General features: G+C 34.8%; 1 protein-coding gene and 1 long non-coding RNA gene across 5 annotated transcripts in view; one reads left to right on the plus strand and one right to left on the minus strand.

Annotated features, from left to right (window-relative positions):
- SHOC1 (shortage in chiasmata 1) overlaps positions 1-18314 on the minus strand; it is an 81488-nt gene that overhangs the window by 6564 nt on the left and 56610 nt on the right. For all 3 annotated transcript variants that reach the window (XM_035696679.2, XM_025432221.3, XM_049091894.1), the window contains 8 exons: positions 17582-17651; positions 15971-16149; positions 14373-14490; positions 13446-13557; positions 11587-11708; positions 7143-7236; positions 1946-2077; positions 147-296 (listed from right to left, as the gene is read on the minus strand). In XM_035696679.2, the coding sequence (XP_035552572.1) occupies positions 147-296; positions 1946-2077; positions 7143-7236; positions 11587-11708; positions 13446-13557; positions 14373-14490; positions 15971-16149; positions 17582-17651 (977 nt within the window). The remainder of the gene's footprint in view (positions 1-146; positions 297-1945; positions 2078-7142; positions 7237-11586; positions 11709-13445; positions 13558-14372; positions 14491-15970; positions 16150-17581; positions 17652-18314) is intronic.
- On the plus strand, positions 224-17930 carry LOC112649784 (uncharacterized). Of its 2 annotated transcripts, XR_007401002.1 has the most exons (4): positions 224-738; positions 8463-8631; positions 14384-14483; positions 15902-17930. It is a non-coding gene; the product is annotated as an uncharacterized LOC112649784 (long non-coding RNA). The 2 variants fall into 2 exon arrangements; XR_003129730.3 differs by lacking the exon at positions 224-738 and having other exon boundaries at positions 6851-8631.

The raw sequence follows: 18314 nt of genomic DNA on the forward strand, positions 1-18314 counted from the left end.
AGTTCAAGTAAATTATTTCTTTGTTACGTGAAGTCCAAAACAATTAAACTTGGATACCTTCATTTTGAAAACTGTTATGGTAAAAATCAGTACCCAAATGGAAAGGAAACAAACTCATATAAGGCTATGGAATTCAAGTAGCTAACCTTTAACACTTTTTCTGGAACTTCAGGTAAAAGCTCCTGAAGTTGACCCAGAGTTGCTAATAATATCCAGTGCAGTGAAGGTCCTTTATTTAACATGAGCTGAGCCACCAGTGGGTTAATAGATGGAAAATCAAGTAAATACATTTCCTCCTAGAAAAGAGTTTAAAGGAATAATCAGCCAATACTCGCTCAACCTAGCAGATTAAAATTGTTGTCATTGCACTTATTGCTCAATTTGAGATGCCTGGAAAAAAGTATGGCTAGTAGGGAAAGAAACTTTGGCAGTTAAGATTCATATGCTCTCAGAATTGAGAAAAATCTTAAAGTTCATTCATTTTAATCACTTATCCAAAAAAATTTGTTACAGTTCATCTCCTTCAAACAACAATTGTTTTACCTAATGGTAGATTCTCTAATGAGAAAATCTAGGGGACTTTTATACCTCAAGATTTCTTTAGCTCTCCCTTTGTAGGCCATGTACTACTATCATTGTTTAACATGAACCATGTTTATGATACTTTCAGGAAAGCCTTGCTGTGAAGAGGAGAGGAAGAACTTCTATCAACCAGAACTGACCTTGATGGTCTAAAATGTGTGTTTTCAGAGATATCTCATAACAGTCTAGAAATACAGCAACCATGTTTTACTATTACCATATTCCCTTTTCTTTCTGGATTGTGCTGGTTTTTTGCACCCTCTTTGATTTATTAAATGACAGACATGTGAGTAGATTAGACATGCCTTGGTAAGAGGGAAACTGCACAGACATACATACATCCCATAATTAATTATCCCCATACTTGCCAATAGTACTATGTTCTGTTTAGGCACATATAAAATCTGTGATTAAATATATACAAATATATGAATGTTTGATCAATGTATATGAATACATTAATATTTTATTTATTTGTTGTATAATTTTATTTTTTGAATAGGTAAAATAGTCACATGGTTCAAAATTCAAAAAGGTACTAAAAGGTGTGCAGTAAAAACTCTTATCCTTACCCCATTATCCCAGTTCTCCCCTCTGCAGATAACTAATGTTATTATTTCTTGGTATCCTTCCAGAGATATTTTCTTCATTTACAAACACATATAAACATTAATTTCCCCTTGTTTTACACAAGTGGTAGTATACAATCTCTATACTGCAACTTCATTTTTCATGTAATATATCTTAAGTATCATTCCATGTTAGTATATAAAAAGCTTCATTATTCTTTTTTTATGGTTTCATGATTTGAATATATTAAAAAAATAAAGGTAACAGATACTAGGTTGGTATGAGAACTTGAAAATATGCTTAAACAAAAGAAATTTCTAAAATTTAACTACTCAAACTTATATTTTACAACTCTAACTCTATTTCAGTCTTAATTATGTAACCGAATTACTGACAAATGGAATGCTAGAATTTTGCTATTCCTATACTTACTACTCTTAAATATTTAAATTTAGGAATTAGAAAAAGTTACATTTTATTTTATTTTATTTTATTTTATTTATTTTATTTTTTTTTACATTTTAAAAATATTAGGCATTGAAGTCATTAGATCACCCTATAATATGCTTGTTTTGGAAGTTTATTATAAAAGATCACATTAAAATACTTCTGTGAAGTTGAAAAATACCCATGATTCTGGAAAATTATCTAAGTAAATGCTGTATATTATGGTTACTGCTAAATATGCTCATGCAAACATTATAGGACAAAAATATGCTACCAAAAAGAGAATTCAAATACATGTATTTATATTTGCTTTGCAAATATCTAATTTACATATTGGGAGATGAACCTTTGATGGTGAGACTTCAACCCAGGATTTATCCAACCATTCTTGAGGATCTCTCTTCGAGGTCATTAAATTGTGATCAGCAATTTGTCGAATTATCAGTGCAGCCTCTTCCACTCCTGGGGCAATTATAAGCTAAAATATATTTTTTATATATTAGGTTATGGGAAACATTAAGGAAGCAAAATATATGATTCAAAAATTGTTTGTAATTAGAAGAAAAAAAGATATGATTATTTAGGGCAGTGTTCCCTAACCATATTAACCTGCTAACCCATGGACTGGGTTACCTGGGTGGCACAGTTGGTTGAGCCACTGATTCTTGGTTTTGGCTCAGTCCTGATCTCAGGGAATTGAGACTGAGCCCCCTGTCGGGATCCTCACTTAGCACAGAGTCTGCTTAGGACTCTCTCTCCATCTCCCCTTTTCCTACCCCTTTCTCTCTCTAAAATCAATCAATCAATCAATCAATCAATCAATCAATCTTTAAAAAAACCACAACTCTGCTAACCCATGGACCATATTTCCTTCAAATGAATCTAAAAGATGAAGAAGATAAAAACAGAACTGAAAGCAGAAGAAAAAGCCTGGCATTTCAAAAGAGCCAGAAGAGCATGGAGGAAAACACAAGTGACAGGAAGTAAGAGATATTAAGAAACATTTTTTTTTAAGAAACATTTTTTGGAGTTAAGTTTAATACATACACATACAGAACTTAGCATCAAATAAGCCAGTATTGGATTAACAATTCCCAAAATACTCTAAATCAAAACTTTTCTTCTGGGCAGCCCGGGTGGCTCAGCCGTTCAGCGCCGCCTTCAGCCCAGGGTGTGATCCTGGAGACCCGGGATCAAGTACCACGTTGGGCTCCCTGCAGGGAGCCTGCCTCTCCCTCTGCCTATGTCTCTGCCTCTCTCTTTCTCTCTCTCTCTCTGTGTATCTCATGAATAAATAAAATCTTAAAACAAAACAAAACAAAAAACAAAACTTTTCTTCTTTTTGAATATAGCATCAAATTCATCTGTAAAAATTCTTTATCTTTTAATGTCATTTTGAAAAATCTTGCACTATATTTTTAAAATTCTTATTTTTGAAAATTATTAGATTTAACTTGAAAAAGCAAAATATTAAATATTATTGACATCTAAATTGCAAATAAATTTATTAATAAATGCAGAATGGAAGTGAAGAAATTTAGTTCTAAAAATTGGAAAACTATAAGGATATCATATTATTTTTTTTAAAGATTTTATTTACTTATTCATGAGAGACATTGAGAGAGAGAGAGAGAGGCAGAGACACAGGCAGAGGGAGAAGCAGGCTCCATGCAGGGAGCCCGATGCGGGACTTGATCCCAGGACTCTAGGATCATGCCCTGAGCTGAAGGCAGGTGCTAAACCGCTAAGCTACCCAGGTATAAGGATATCTTATTAAAAGAAGGAAAGAAAATTGCTTATCCTTATAAAATAGCTAGATTTCACATAGACATTTTAATAAATTATATCTAAAATATATTTTATTTAATATTTATTTAATATTAATATTAAGTTTAAAATATTTTAATATTTTATAAATATTAATAATTCAATATAAAATATTTTATTTTATTTAAATTTAATAAAATTAAATTTGATTTTAATACAAATCAAATATTATACTCAAATATTAAAATCTGCCGCCCCAAGATCATGACTGGAGCCAAAACCAAGAGTCAGTGGTTCAACCCAGCTGTACACTCAGGCACCCCAGTCCATGGGTTAGCAGTTTAATATGTATAGGGAACACTGCCCGAAATAATCATATCTTAGAAATATAAATGTCCTGTCCTGTAGTGAAAATTCAGGAAACAAAGATTGTACAAACCTCATAAAATAAATATGGCAATTTTTTTCTTTCATAAGATAACAAATACAAAACTGTTAGCACATATCTGGGGAGTACATGTATCCTAAAGAAGGACTTTCTTTAAATTATATTAAATATGTATAGATATTTTTTTGAGAGAACAAGCATGTGAGCAGTGTGGGGAGCGGCAAAGTGAGAGGGAGAGAGAGAAAGAATCTTAAGCAGACTCCACCCCCAGTGGAGTGGAAAGCCTGGCTGGGGCTCAACTCAGGCTCAATCTCATGACCCTGAGATCATGATCTGAGACAAAATCAAGAGTCGGTCACGTAACTGGCTGAGTCACCCAAGCACCCCAAATATGTATGGAGAGCACAGAAGTAACACTGATTTCTAATTAATTTTATTGCAGTTTTGGATGTTTTGAGAAGATTTGACACTTTTATTTAAATATAAAAAGGCACAATTTTATGGTGATGGTAATGAATATTACCTTAATTTATTAGGGCAAGGATTCTGGAGCTCATGGCTAGACTTTGGGAGATTCAGGACCCCCCTAACATTGTTTTCAAAATTTTGCATATATGTTTATCTGAATTCTGCAAAAAGAGTTCATAACAATTTATAGGACTTTTTTTGACATTAGAATAAAATATAGCATAACACTACAAGCGGTATTTTCTTTTAGTTTAAGAAAATGTACTTAAGCTTCCTAATGCTTCCTTGATGACTAGACACTTCAGATGCCTGAAAAAAATTTTTTTACATCCATACTGATGTGCTCTAAAAGGCCAAAAGCCATATTACTAAATACAGTAAAGTAAAGCAACAATATATGCTAAAATAATGAGGGGCAGCCCCGGTGGCTCGGCAGTTTAGTGCCACCATCAGTCTAGGGCGTGATCCTGGAGACCCAGGATCGAGTCCCACGTCAGGCTCCCTGCATGGAGCCTGCTTCTCCCTCTGCCTCTGTCTCTGCCTCTCTCTCTCTCTCTCTCTCTGTGTCTCTCATGAATAATTAACTAAAATCTTTAAAAATAAAATAAAATAATGAGTCTAGGGAACTCCCTTTAATGTGGTAGTGTCATCAAGTCAGAAGAATAGGAGGCTTGAGTATTGGTATATTGATAATAGAGAAAGTTGATAGTTGTTTCTCAAATTCAATGAAAAACTGACCTCCTTTAAGATTATTATGTAAAACTTGAAAAGCTTTTGGAATAGTTTGATCGAGGTGGGAAGCCGACTTTTGTTTGGAATGAATTGTGCCTCGGCAGTACTTCCTGTTCCATCCCAGAATGCCTTCCTTGGAACATGTCCTCTATGGGCCATGTCACTGTACCTGAATATAGTATCACTCACTGTATCATATAAGCCAGGGATAAAGGAGTAAAATGATTCTCTGAAGTATATTTTGCATCAAACAGCTTACCATTAGCTGAAAAGAAGCTGTTTAAGAGGTGAAACCACACTTGAATGGATAAATGAGACAAACTTACATTTGTCATTCAGTGATAACTTTTCTTTTTTTTTTCTTTTTTTTTCTTTTTTATTTTTTTTACAGTGATAACTTTTCTAAGAATTTTCTTTCAATATTTAATATGCATCATATGATCAAAATGATTGGGATTCTATTTCAAATAAATCATTTGCTAATTTTCCTAACAGATTGTGCTCTGATTTAATTCTATTCAGTAGATATTTGTTGAACATTTTCATTGTGTACAAAGCACCATGTTGGATGCTATACATTTTACAAAAAAGGGTCTGGTTCTTACCCTCCGGGGTGGATGGTATAAGAGTGAATATCTCATGCTATAATAAAGGTATAAAGTGCTTTTGGGAGACTGGGAGGAGAGATTTATCCTGAGAGGATATACCTGGGGAACATTTCTTAGAGATAGTATTTGAGCTGGGCAACAAAAGACAACTCTGAAGGCTGGCAGTAAGGGGAAGTGGGAGACAGGCTGGGATGACATGTTTGTCCATTAGCTGTTTGGTGATAGTGTGGACATATTCAGGAAATGGTGAGTAGAATTATGCTAAAGGAAGGATAACTAGGGGCCAAATCATGAAGTGTGAATCCAGCTGAGTTTGATCTCTATTTTGAATGAAGTAGGAAGCTATGGAAGATCTTTTGAGCAAGAAAATTCAATTTAACAACATATTTATGAAGAGTCTACTACATATTAGACACTGTGCTGGGTGCGAGGGACCGGGAAAACAAATACACATTTTCCTTTCCTTTAGGAGCTTACAGTTGAGGAAGTGAAATGTTCGCAGCTGTATTTCAGAAATGTAATTGGTGTCAATCTATATGATGTACCAGAGGAGAATAACTAGAAATAAAGAGATTAGTCAGGAAGTTGCTTTGAAACTCCAAGTGAGAGGCGAAGGTCTGAACTTGAGAAAAAGCAGGGAGAGTAGGATGAAGAGACATACTCTAGACACACTGCAGCTACTGATTAGATTACAGTAGTAATGTCATTAATTAAGTTTGAGGAGGATGAGAAGTTGTGTTTTGCACAAGTAGGGTTTGCGGCACCTGTGGGATAATCATGTGGAGACTTCCAGTAGAATGCTAGAATATAGGTGTAGATCTTAAGAAAAGTCAAGAAAATTTTAAGGATTATACTCAGAAATGAAAGCTAAGTTTGTGGGAATGTTTGAATTTATTAAGGAAAGGGTATAAGGTGATAACAGAAGAGGACTGAGCCTTGCATTTGGGGGAGTGTCTAAATTTCAGTGGGACATTGAAAAAAGAACCAAGAAAGGATACTGGTTAGAGATCACTACAGCAGATACAAAGAGTATGTTTCACAAGTCAACATTTTTAATCAATGCATATTTATTTATTCATATCCTGCCAAGTAATAATTAAGAGATAAAATATGACTTTAAATTCATTAAAAGCTTTTAATTTTTCTTAAATTTTATTTATTTTTGAAAGAGCACAAGCAGGGGGAGCAGCAAAGGGAGAGTGAGAAGCAGTCTCCCTACTGAGCAGCAAGCCCGACATGGGGCTCAGTCCCAGGACTCTGGGATTTTTTTTTTTTTTTGAAAATGCATAATCTTTTAATTTTTTTGAAGGTTCTGCTCTGGAAAAAATGACTCTGGGATCTTAACCTGAACCAAAGGCAGATGCTTAACTGACTGAGCCACCCAACCCCCTCATTAAAAGCTTTTAGACCAGAAGTTTAAGTGGAAAGAATATTTATTAACTTGAAAACTATTCTTTAAAGAGCTTTAAGGCATTTTTTTAGTTTACTAATTTAATGTTTCTTTGCACTGGGCACTTGAGTTTGAGTATAGTTTTGGTTTATGAAAAATACTTATAAACAAACATTTAAGAAAAGAATACCTTTACATCCAGTTCTTCTGATTTTAGCCCATATGATACCAAAGCTGCATAAATCAGTGCTAGATGATGAAGTGTTTTTTCTGTTAGATGGTACCTAAAAAAAATTTAATACTATACTTATACTCATTCGATGTGTGATTGTACCTATTAGTTCATTTCATTTCCACATTTCAGGTTATGAGAATAATCTGGCTAAGATAATGCTGTGTGGCAGATTCAGCACTCTGTTGAGAAGATGGTTCCACCTCCATTCTTTAAGAATCCAGTTAAGGGGATCCCTGGGTGGCGCAGCGGTTTGGCGCCTGCCTTTGGCCCAGGACGCGATCCTGGAGACCCGGGATCGAATCCCACATCAGGCTTCCGGTGCATGGAGCCTGCTTCTCCCTCTGCCTGTGTCTCTGCCTCTCTCTCTCTCTCTCTGTGACTATCATAAATAAATAAAAAAAAATTAAAAAAAAGAATCCAGTTAAATCTAGGGGATACTGAGAATATATATTTGAGGGGAGAAGTTTAACTCATACCTTTAGTGGCTCCAGGGATGGCTATCTGGTGCCAACTAAAATACTCTATCCCCCTGGCCAAAGTAACAGGTTCAGATATGAACAAACACATGACCAAAGTCAGGATAACTAGAATCCTCCCTGGGTCTTTTTCTTGAGCTGTTAGAAAAAACACTTTTAAAAATAATCGTTATGTAATGTGATGGAGGTGTTAGCTAACCCTACAGTGGTAATCATATTGCGATATACAAACAATCAGCATGTTGTAGACCTTAAACATACACTATCTGGTATGCCAATTATATTTCAATTAAAAGAACATTCTTTTTTCTTCTATGGTTATTAAGCAGTTCAGATGTGAGTCTTGAGCTATCACCAGATATTTCTATTATCTTTATCCACTTTAAGCACCAAAAAGGAAATTTATTGCTTTATATTACTAAGAAGTCCAGGATAAGGCATCATTGGGTTCAGGTACTGAAGCCATTTCATTGAGACAAGGGCTCTCTCAATTTCTTGGTTTTTCTTTCTTGGCCTTGCTAGTTTTTTTCTCAGGCAAACTCTTTCCATAAAAGTGGCTGAAAAGAGTGGCTTGCTGTGCCTAAATTGTACAAACAAGGTGGTTTCTGCTGAACCCTGCTTTTCTTCTTGAGAGTGTAGAATTTTGATATGTGCTAGGTAGAGGGGCCTACACGACCAATCTTTAGTGAGAGCCTTGGGCACTGAGTCTCTAGTGAGTTTTCCTGGTACACAACATTTTACAAGTGTTGTCACAACTCTTTCCTGTGGAAATTAAACACATTCTGTGTGATTCTATTAGGAGAAGACTCCTGCCATCGAAAGATGAATGGATAAAGCCATCGAAAGAAGAATGGATAAAGAAGATGTGGTTTATGTATACAATGGAATATTACTCAGCCATTAGAAACGACAAATACCCACCATTTGCTACAACGTGGATGGAACTGGAAGGTATTATGCTGAGTGAAGTAAGTCAATCGGAGAAGGACAGTGTATGTTCTCATTCATTTGGGGAATATAAATAATAGTGAAAGGGAATAAAGGGGAAAGGGAGAGACAATGAGTGGGAAATATCAGAGAGGGAGACAGAACATGAGAGACTCTTAACTCTGGGAAATGAACAAGGGGTGGTGGAAAGGGAGGTAGGCGGGGGGATAGTTTTTCTTTTCATGAAAATCTGGGTGATAAATGTGAGTCTCCTCTTTTCTTTTGCTGTACATCGATTACACCTCTGAAACATAGGCGAATAGCAATCTAAAAAACAACTTAAATTTTTTTCCAAAACAGTTTTATCTATAGGATACTTCCAAGATCTTAAAGCTTAAATGCTTTACAAGCAAGTTCCAAGCTTAAAATGCTGTACAGCCTTTACTAATACTCAAAATGAAGATTTTAGACCTAAATTATGATTTTTATTGCTCAATTTTGGAAGAAAGGAAAAACAAGGTTAAATGACTTGCTGGAGTTTAATGGAAAAAGAAACAAGAGCCAAGGTGTTTGGACTCTTACATTTTAACTTATACTTATCCTCACATAATAACAATTGTATACAAAGAACTTAGTATAGTACATAAACAAAAATGGAATCAAACAGGGAAGTCAGTAAAGAAAAAAAATCACATATGCAATGTCAAGTATGGAAAGACCTCTATACCTTCTCTAATAACTAACTAAATAATATATTTCTAAGGTTTTTATTTGTTTATTTGAGAGAGAGAGACAGCCCATGAGTGGGAGGAGGGGCAGAGGGAGAGGGACAAGGAGACTCCGAGCTGAGCAGGGAGCCTGACACAGTTCAAAGGATGGAGAGGTCACAATTAACTATATGTGTGCATGAGTTAAAGGATATTAAGGAAAGATTGAAAAGAAAAAGTGATATTTGGGGATAGGATTTGAAAAATGGGCACAATTTCACCAGATCAAATAGTTGGAGGAAGTAGGGAATATTGTAGGAAGAGAGAAATGTATCAGCAAAAGTAGTAGTGGGAAAGTAAGGACCATGTTTGCCAACCAATAAGCAATCCTTCTGGCTAAAATGGAAGGCAGTGAAAATTAAGCCTGAAAATATAGGTTGGGATTATATCCTGAAGACTTTAAGTATTAGGGTGAATAGTATGAATGTATTCAGTAGATAATAGGGAAGTCAGTGAAGGCTTTTTATCAGAGAGAAACAGTAAGAGACTGGTTTTTGGTTTACTAATTGAATGTATGATAGATGATAGAAAGTACCATGGAGACCATCTGGAGGTGGGAAAACAGTTGGTAGTCTATTTTAGCAGTCCACATAAAATAGTAAGATCTGAACTAAAATGCTGGTAATATAAATGGAGACAGGCGATAGATAAAAAAGAGACTAGTGGTTAAATCCATAAGATTTGTTTTCTAATTTCAGTGACTAAAAGAAAGGCAGTGGTCATAAATAGCTAAATGGCAGAAGAGAGGAGATACTTTTGGAGGGGATAGAGAATATAGTGAATTCACCCTGGAACATGTTAAATTTGAGACACTATAAAATATCAGGGTGGAAAAATTTAACACAACATTAGAGATGCATGTCAGGAATTTCAAAGTGACTGCACTTGTGGATATAAATAAAATAATTATATACCAGAAAGATGATGATTGATGCTATGGCAGGGGGTAAGGTTTCTAATGGAAACAGAAGAAAGTAGAGAATTCAGATGTATCTGGAGACTGGGACAAGACAGAAGAAGAGGTAAAGACAGAGAAAGAGCAGTTAGAGAGACAGAAGATCAGAACTATGAAGTGTCATGGGACTGAAGAGCTTCCAGTAAGGAAGCACTGGCAACGGTTTCAAAACTTTAGAGCAATCGGAGAAGGACAAACATTATATGTTCTCATTCATTTGGGGAATATAAATAATAGTGAAAGGGAATAGAAGGGAAGGGAGAAGAAATGGGTAGGAAATATCAGAAAGGGAGACAGAACATAAAGACTCCTAACTCTGGGAAATGAACTAGGGGTGGTGGAAGGGGAGGAGGGGGGGTGGGGAGGACTGGGTGGGGGGCACTTGACGGGATAAGCACTGGGTGTTATTCTGTATGTTGGCAAACTGAACACCAATAAAAAATAAATTTATTATTAAAAAAAAAACTTTAGAGCAGTGGGGATCCTTGGGTGGCTCAGCGGTTTAGCGCCTGCCTTTGGCCCAGGGCGCGATCCTGGAGTCCCGGGATCGAGTCCCACGTCAGGCTACCGGCATGGAGCCTGCTTCTCCCTCCTCCTGTGTCTCTGCCTCTCTCTCTCTCTATGTCTATCATAAATAAATAAATCTTTAAAAATAAATTAATTAATTAAAAAAAAAACTTTAGAGCAGTGAAAGATAAAAATACTTTTGGAGGTTGGAAGTGATTCTGAGAGACAGGGATCAGTACAGATGTAGGAAGAGAAGCCAGACTGCAGAGAATAAAAAAAGGAGGTGGCAGCTTCCTTTTATGTGGGTTCATAAAATTTTGAGATGAAGGAAAGGAAGGACATATAATGATACCTTGAGCCGTAGCATGGATTTTTTATAATTTTTAAGTTAACCATATCAGTGGAACAAAGTAGAACAAGATGCTATTTAGTTGGTAAATTTAATAAGCTTTTAGAGAGAAGTGATTGAAAGATGGCATCTTTTAACAGACAAGTCCAGAAACTAAAAAGTAGTAAAAGTGAAGCATTTGAAGCAGCATTTCTTAGTGAAGTAGAGGATGATTTGCATAGAATATCCAGTGGAAATATAGCATCTCCCAAATTCAGACTTGTTTTCTTATGGGCATGCCTCCCCCTTGAGGATCCGTGGGCTCAAAGCAAACTAGATGAGCAAATGGAAAATTTGCATAGCTACTTTTACTCAAAGAAGAGGACCAAATAACTTAATAAATATAAACGTGACTTTGGATGAAGAAATGCTTACTTACTCTGAGTTTAATGTTTTTTTGGTATATAAGATTATCCAACAATAGCTGTACTGGAATGATAATGCCAACAGTCTCATAATGATATTGTCTGATGCCTTCTCACAATTCAATTCTTCTAGGTCCTACCAGAAAATAGATAAAATAAAATAAAAAGATTTACTAGGTTGAACAGTTGTTATGAAATTATTGTTATCATATGTCAAGAATCTATGACATATATAAATTATAATGTGAGAAGAGGCATAGGTATGGGCTTCCATTTTGTGGAAAATTTAAAATCTCACTGGAAGTAGTTGGGGAAAAACTATAGATGTCAACCAGCGAATGATAGCTTCAGCAAGGAGGGCTCATGAATCTCTTCAACTGTAGATATAAAGAAAGCAGCCTACAGAGTGCCCCTATTTGGGCAAAATCCTTTATCGATAGGGATCTGGCTCTCCTAAGGGCAATACAAAATATGTTCAAAAACCTATGGGATAATCTGCACTGAATGCTGATTTAAGGAAGATGACATAGAAGCCATCAATGGATTTCCAGGAATCGCTCTCAAATGGTCTAGAATTATATTTTTCCTCTAATGCAATTAATTTCTGATAGAGTGAATGATTCAGGAAGTGTTTCACTCTAAGTTATATAACTATGAATTAAGATTAAAACAGTTCCCTAAATGGTATTTCCCCCTAAAAAATGTTTTTAAACTTTAAATATGTAAGACATAGTAGCTCTTAAGAACCCCTCTAACAGAGCTTTGTGTTTTCATCACATAATTCTTACACTGCTAATATTTGCTCATCAGATTAGATTTCTACTTTACCATAATATCTGCCATTAATTTATACTACATATCATCAAACCTGGTTTCCCCTTCTTATTTCCACTCTCCCGAATTATTTTCTTTGTAATTTGTACTTCAACCAAGCAAACATATCAGGGAAATTCAGTCAAGAATTTGTACATCTTAAATTCCAAACTATAGGGATTTTTTTTAAGAGAAATTTTCTTTTTTTAAATTTTTTTTTTATTTATTTATGATAGGCACACAGTGAGAGAGAGAGAGGCAGAGACACAGGCAGAGGGAGAAGCAGGCTCCATGCACCGGGAGCCCGATGTGGGATTCGATCCCGGGTCTCCAGGATCGCGCCCTGGGCCAAAGGCAGGCGCCAAACCGCTGCGCCACCCAGGGATCCCCCTTCTTTTTTTTTAATATCGGCTTACTTAAAGGCAGTCCCCACTTACCTTAGAGGAAATCCATGTTACTAACCATGGATTAATATACTACCCCCTCTTTTTTTTTTTTTTTTAAGATTTTACCTATTTACCAGAGAGAGAGAGAGAGAGAGAGAGAGAGAGAGAGAAAGCACAAACAGCGGGGAGGAGGCAGAAAGAAAGGCAGACTCCCCCTGAGCAGGGAGCCCCATGCAGGGCTTGATTCCAGGACCCCAAAATCACAACCTGAGCAGAAGGCAGATGCTTAAGCAACTGAGCCACCCATGCACCCCTAATATACTACCACCTTTCGAGAAACATGGTGGCTACTATTTTATTTTTAAGGTTTTCAACAAAGTAATTATTCTGTAAATATATTTTGAAATAGGTCAATATATAACATTAGAGATTCCATATATGCTTTGTCTTCTTAAAGTATGTTAAAAGTTAGAAGGCATTGAAGAAGCTTGGTAATAGTCATTTTCCATAGTGGTAATTTTGATACTTATTGTCCATTTGCAAAGTTTCGGAAGATATCACTAACGGATTATAGTTAAGCTCTCTGAGGTAAAGCTAATAATAAATTACATGGTTATACATATATTTTAATATATTTGATTTATATGATTTATATTTTTACTATACAGTTTTACCTGCAACATTACGGCAGTGTGTTCATCAATTGTCACCACCACATAACACTCTGTACCTCCAAAGAGTTTCAATGACTCACTGCAGCATCTTTCCACTAGTGTGATATTATATCTGTAAAATATCATATTTTGGGGTGATGAAATGGCCAAGAAAAAAATTTTAAGAAAAGCTGTATTGTTCTCCTGCATATGAAATTATTTGAACTACCATGCTTTTTCTTTCATACATCAATTTATTTTACTTTATAAATTTGAGGAATGAAATTATGATTTATTCAGTATATATGACTAATTAGTTGAGATGTGCATTGCCTTAGGTATTTCTTTTTTAAAAAAAGATTTATTTATTTATTCACGAGAGACCCAGAGAGTCAGAGACATAAGCAGAGGGAGAAGCAGGCTCCCTGCAGAAATCCTGATGGCAGGACTTGATCTGGGAATCCCTGAGCTGAAGGCAGAGGCTCAACCACTGAGCCACCCAGATGTCTCATTTAGAACTTAGGTATTTCATTTAGAACTTCACAGTCCTGTTTTCCATGCTGTATTTAAAGCCCTCTAAGAACACTCATTCTCAATATTATCAATGACCCAAAGATATGACCATAAAATTCACAGTAAAAAAGATACATAAAGTGCTCATATTTCCAGATAACAAAAGAAATGAAAGTAAAATATAAATATAAACAATAATAAAATATGTTTTCTCCATAAGACTGATATGTCTTACCAAAAAAGATAGTATTCAGTAATTATTATGGTGTACTACAGGGAGAGACGTGTAACTTGACATAAACTCTCTGGAAAACTATTCCTATGTGATATAATTGCATGCTTGAATCAGAGAGAAATAGTGCCACATATATAGCATAATGTTTAGCCATTTAGGATATATATACCTCTGCTAAAGTTATGAAATCAATAACTTACTTGGATTCTAGCAACTGAAGTATTTCTGGAGTATTAAGAAGTCCTTCAGATGCAAAAAACACATATGGAACCTGAATTTCCAGAAGAAAACCACCAAAACTATCCAGCAAGGTACTTCCTAAATAAGAGAAAGTTTATAAATATTTCTCTTTTTTCTCATCCTTCAGTTCTTTCTCTTTTTTTTTTTACTAACTATGAGAATAGCAATTGTATGTTCAAAGAGTAGTATAAAAATAAAACATATCCATTATAAAAAATCAGAAGTCAGAAAAAGAAAGGTCTGAAGAATAAAATAAAAACTATGTTATCCTACTACCTAAAAATAAAACAGCATTAACAGAATTTACTAAAAGTACTATATGATACATTATTAGGAAAATAGTAAATACCTCAATAGATAAATGGACAAAGAACATTAATAGGCAATTTACGAAAGAATGGCTATACAAGATCAATTCACATCTGAAAAGATACATATAATCAAATATATTATCTGTAATTAATTAACTATAACTATAAAATATTTTCTGCCTGTAATTCTGCCAAATATTTAAGGGAATAATAACACCTACTACAGTAAAGATATTGGGGAAGGGATTCTCATACTTTCTGCACAAATATTGAGATAGCATTTCTGGAAGGATATTGGCAATATATAAATGTGTGTATACCTTTGACCCAGGAATTCATTTTAATTCTTAGAACAAGTATATAAAAATAAAAAAGATACATAAGGTACTAGAAATCTTATAGTACAATAGTGTAAAATTGAAGCATTGTAAATGCTCCAAATAAGGAATTGGCTCAGTCAATTAAGTTCATCTTCAAAAGAATGGAAGAAGACTCTACATATCAACTAGGATGCTTATCTTTTATGTTTTTTTTTTTGGGGGGGGGCCCATGTTTCAATTATTTAATCAATTTAACATTTAATTCTCTATATTAAAGATTCCAAAGTAATAGTTATGGTGACTGTATTTTTTAGAATTGAATTGGAATGTCTCAGAATTCAAACTTCCCACTCAGATTAGAGGTGGACAGAAAGTAACTTATAGCAAGTATTGAAAGGGATGCACTGGGACTAGAAATGTATGGGCTTTTTAATTTAATGGATGTGAGAATTCACAACTTGAGTCACATGCAGTGTTGCTGAGAAATACAAAGAAACCAAAATGATATACAAAGTGGTTTTATTAGACTCTTTCGGAAGGGTTTGTGTGTATTTTTTTGTTGCACATTAAGTTTTCTGAATCAGTTAATATACTACAATAGAATTTTCCCCTAAAATTCAATAAAAAATACTATTGCTGAAGTATCCGGTGAAGATTAGATATAATTATAATAAATTGTCCTATTATAAGTAAAAATTAGAAGGTAAAGGGATAAAGACAAATATAGCCAGTAAAGCTTACTTTACAAATGAGGAATATGAGATAAGGGATAAAGAATCTGCCCAAGGTCACCCAGAGCACTGAGGTTCAAGCTTGAATGCAAGTCCTCTAATGCCATTGCTCATTCTCTTTCCACAGATCAGATGCAGAAAACAGACAATTTCCATTCTACCACAACCACAGAAGGATTTTAGTTTATATTCTTACTCTTTAAAACTGTGTCTGGAAGAATCACTTTGAAGGCCCTGTGAGGAATATTCAATTTCTTGCAGTGTTCGGTCCAACAGGAGTTCTCTACAAAATTGTATTCCACCACAAATGAGAAGTTAGTCCATGGGAAATCTGCTCCAATATGTTGATTATGTACAATTATGCAGGAACTTGTACTGAAGACAAAAGAAAACCAAGAAAATGGAATTATATTTGTGTCATTATTTACTTGGAAGGCCAAAGTAAATCATGACTGTTTTTGGCTATTTTATTCTTCTCTAATTTGTGCCTGCTTATCTTGGAAACGCACTGTTGTATTTTCTGTTGACTTATTCTCCAATTGTGCTAATTCCTTTTTATCTTTCTTTTTGATGGTCATACATTTTTAAAAAATGTTTAAGATTTTTAAAAAAGATTTTATTTATTTGAGAGAGAGCGAGCCAGCACAAGTGAGGGGAGGGGCAGAGGGAGAAGCAGGCTCCCCAGTGAGCATGGAGCCCAGTGAACACTTGGGGCTGGATCCCAGGATCATGACCTGAGCCAAAGGCAGACATTTAACCTACTGAGCCACCCAAGTGCCCCTTAAATTTTTAAGTAATCTCTACACTCAATGTGGGGTTCAAACTCACGACCCTGAGAAGAGTACTGTGTTCTTTTGACTGAGCCAGCCAGGTGAGCTGATGGTCATACATTTTTCTAAAAAACAAAATCTAAAAAACTGGACTACTTCACATCCTCAAATGCAAGGGATCCTAATTTTATTAACTGAGTCCTATCAATAACAGACAAGTCACCATGAGAATTCAATCTCATTTTCTTACACATGTGAGGTTTTCATCTTTGAGGATCTACACAACAGATTATCTGACAACTTTGAAATGATTTTTCTTTTTCTCAATGAACTTCATAGATGATTTAGCAACAATAAAAATCAGGGATACTTAAATATCATAAATTTATCATTTCCATCTTCAAATTCCATATAATAGCACTTATTATACTGAAAATTCTCTACTGCTTTCTCTCTAGAGCAATCTAGATAGATAATAGACATAAGTTAAATGCTTTGTGGGATTCTATTTGATTTACAACTTTTTATTATTTGGATCTCAATATTAGAAATAAAAATTTCTACATAAAATAAGGCAAAATAAAAACATTTTTAGACAAGTCAACACCAATTTTATTATTAGCATGCTCTCATCAAAAGAATTTCTAAGGGATACTTCAGAAAGAATGAGAACTCAAAAGAAAGAAGATACAAGAAACAATAAAACCCCCAAAACTGGTATAAACAAGGATAAGTCTAAATGGGCACTTCCTCTGCTACAATAACAATGATCATGATAATTTGGGAATATTAAAAAGCAATATTGAATGAAAATTTTGGACAACAATTATATAGAATATATGACCTGAGTTAAGTATTCTTTTTTTTTTTTGAGTTAAGTATTCTAATGTAAAACACTTTTCAGAAAGAGGAGAGTGACATTGATTCATCTCAGTATTTACTAAACCTTTTTTAAAAATCAAATTCCAGGAGAAATTATGCTTTTCCTGTGAAACTAGTAGCTTATTCCTCCCAGGTGAAGAAATACATATTTTTACCCATTTAAAACACCTTCAGATTCCAGAACATCTTTCCTTTTGTTTGAATGTATGACAGTCAATGTTAAACCTGTTGGGAAAAAAAGAATAATACAAAAAAATGTTTCCAGTGTTTTCCTCATATATAATTTTTAGGTGTTCATATATTTCACTACCATAAAAATGAATTAAAGATCTGTGAACAAGGTAACTGTTTAAAATACAGTTTGCTGGATTATTTTTCTGTCTGTGGGTATCAGAAAGTTTGAAGCATGGGTAATATTTCTGGTGTGTGAGTATATATGTTTTGTATGTATAAGCATGGAAATTCTGAATTTATCTAAAATAATAAAATGGATCAAAATCTTAATTTTAAAAAAAGATTTTATTTATTTATTCATGAGGGATAGAGAGAGAGAGAGAGAAAGAGAGGCAGAGACACAGGCAGAGGGAGGGAGAAGCAGGCTCCATGCAGGGAGCCTGATGTGGGACTTGATCCCGGGACTCCAGGATCACGACCTGAGCCAAAGGCAGGCGCTAAACCGCTGAGCCACCCAGGGATCCCAAAATCTTAATTTGGAAGTAGCTAAATTAAACGCTCATCAATTCTGTGCATTTAGTTTTTTAAAAAAATATTTTTATTTATTTATTCATGAGAGACACAGAGAGAGAGGCAGAGACATAGGCAGAGGGAGAAGCAGGCTCCCTACGGGGAGCCCGATGTGGGACTCGATCCCAGGACCCCAGGATCATG

The sequence above is a fragment of the Canis lupus genome, chromosome 11 (genome assembly GCF_003254725.2).
Source record: "Canis lupus dingo isolate Sandy chromosome 11, ASM325472v2, whole genome shotgun sequence".
NCBI classification, from domain to species: Eukaryota; Metazoa; Chordata; class Mammalia; order Carnivora; family Canidae; genus Canis; species Canis lupus.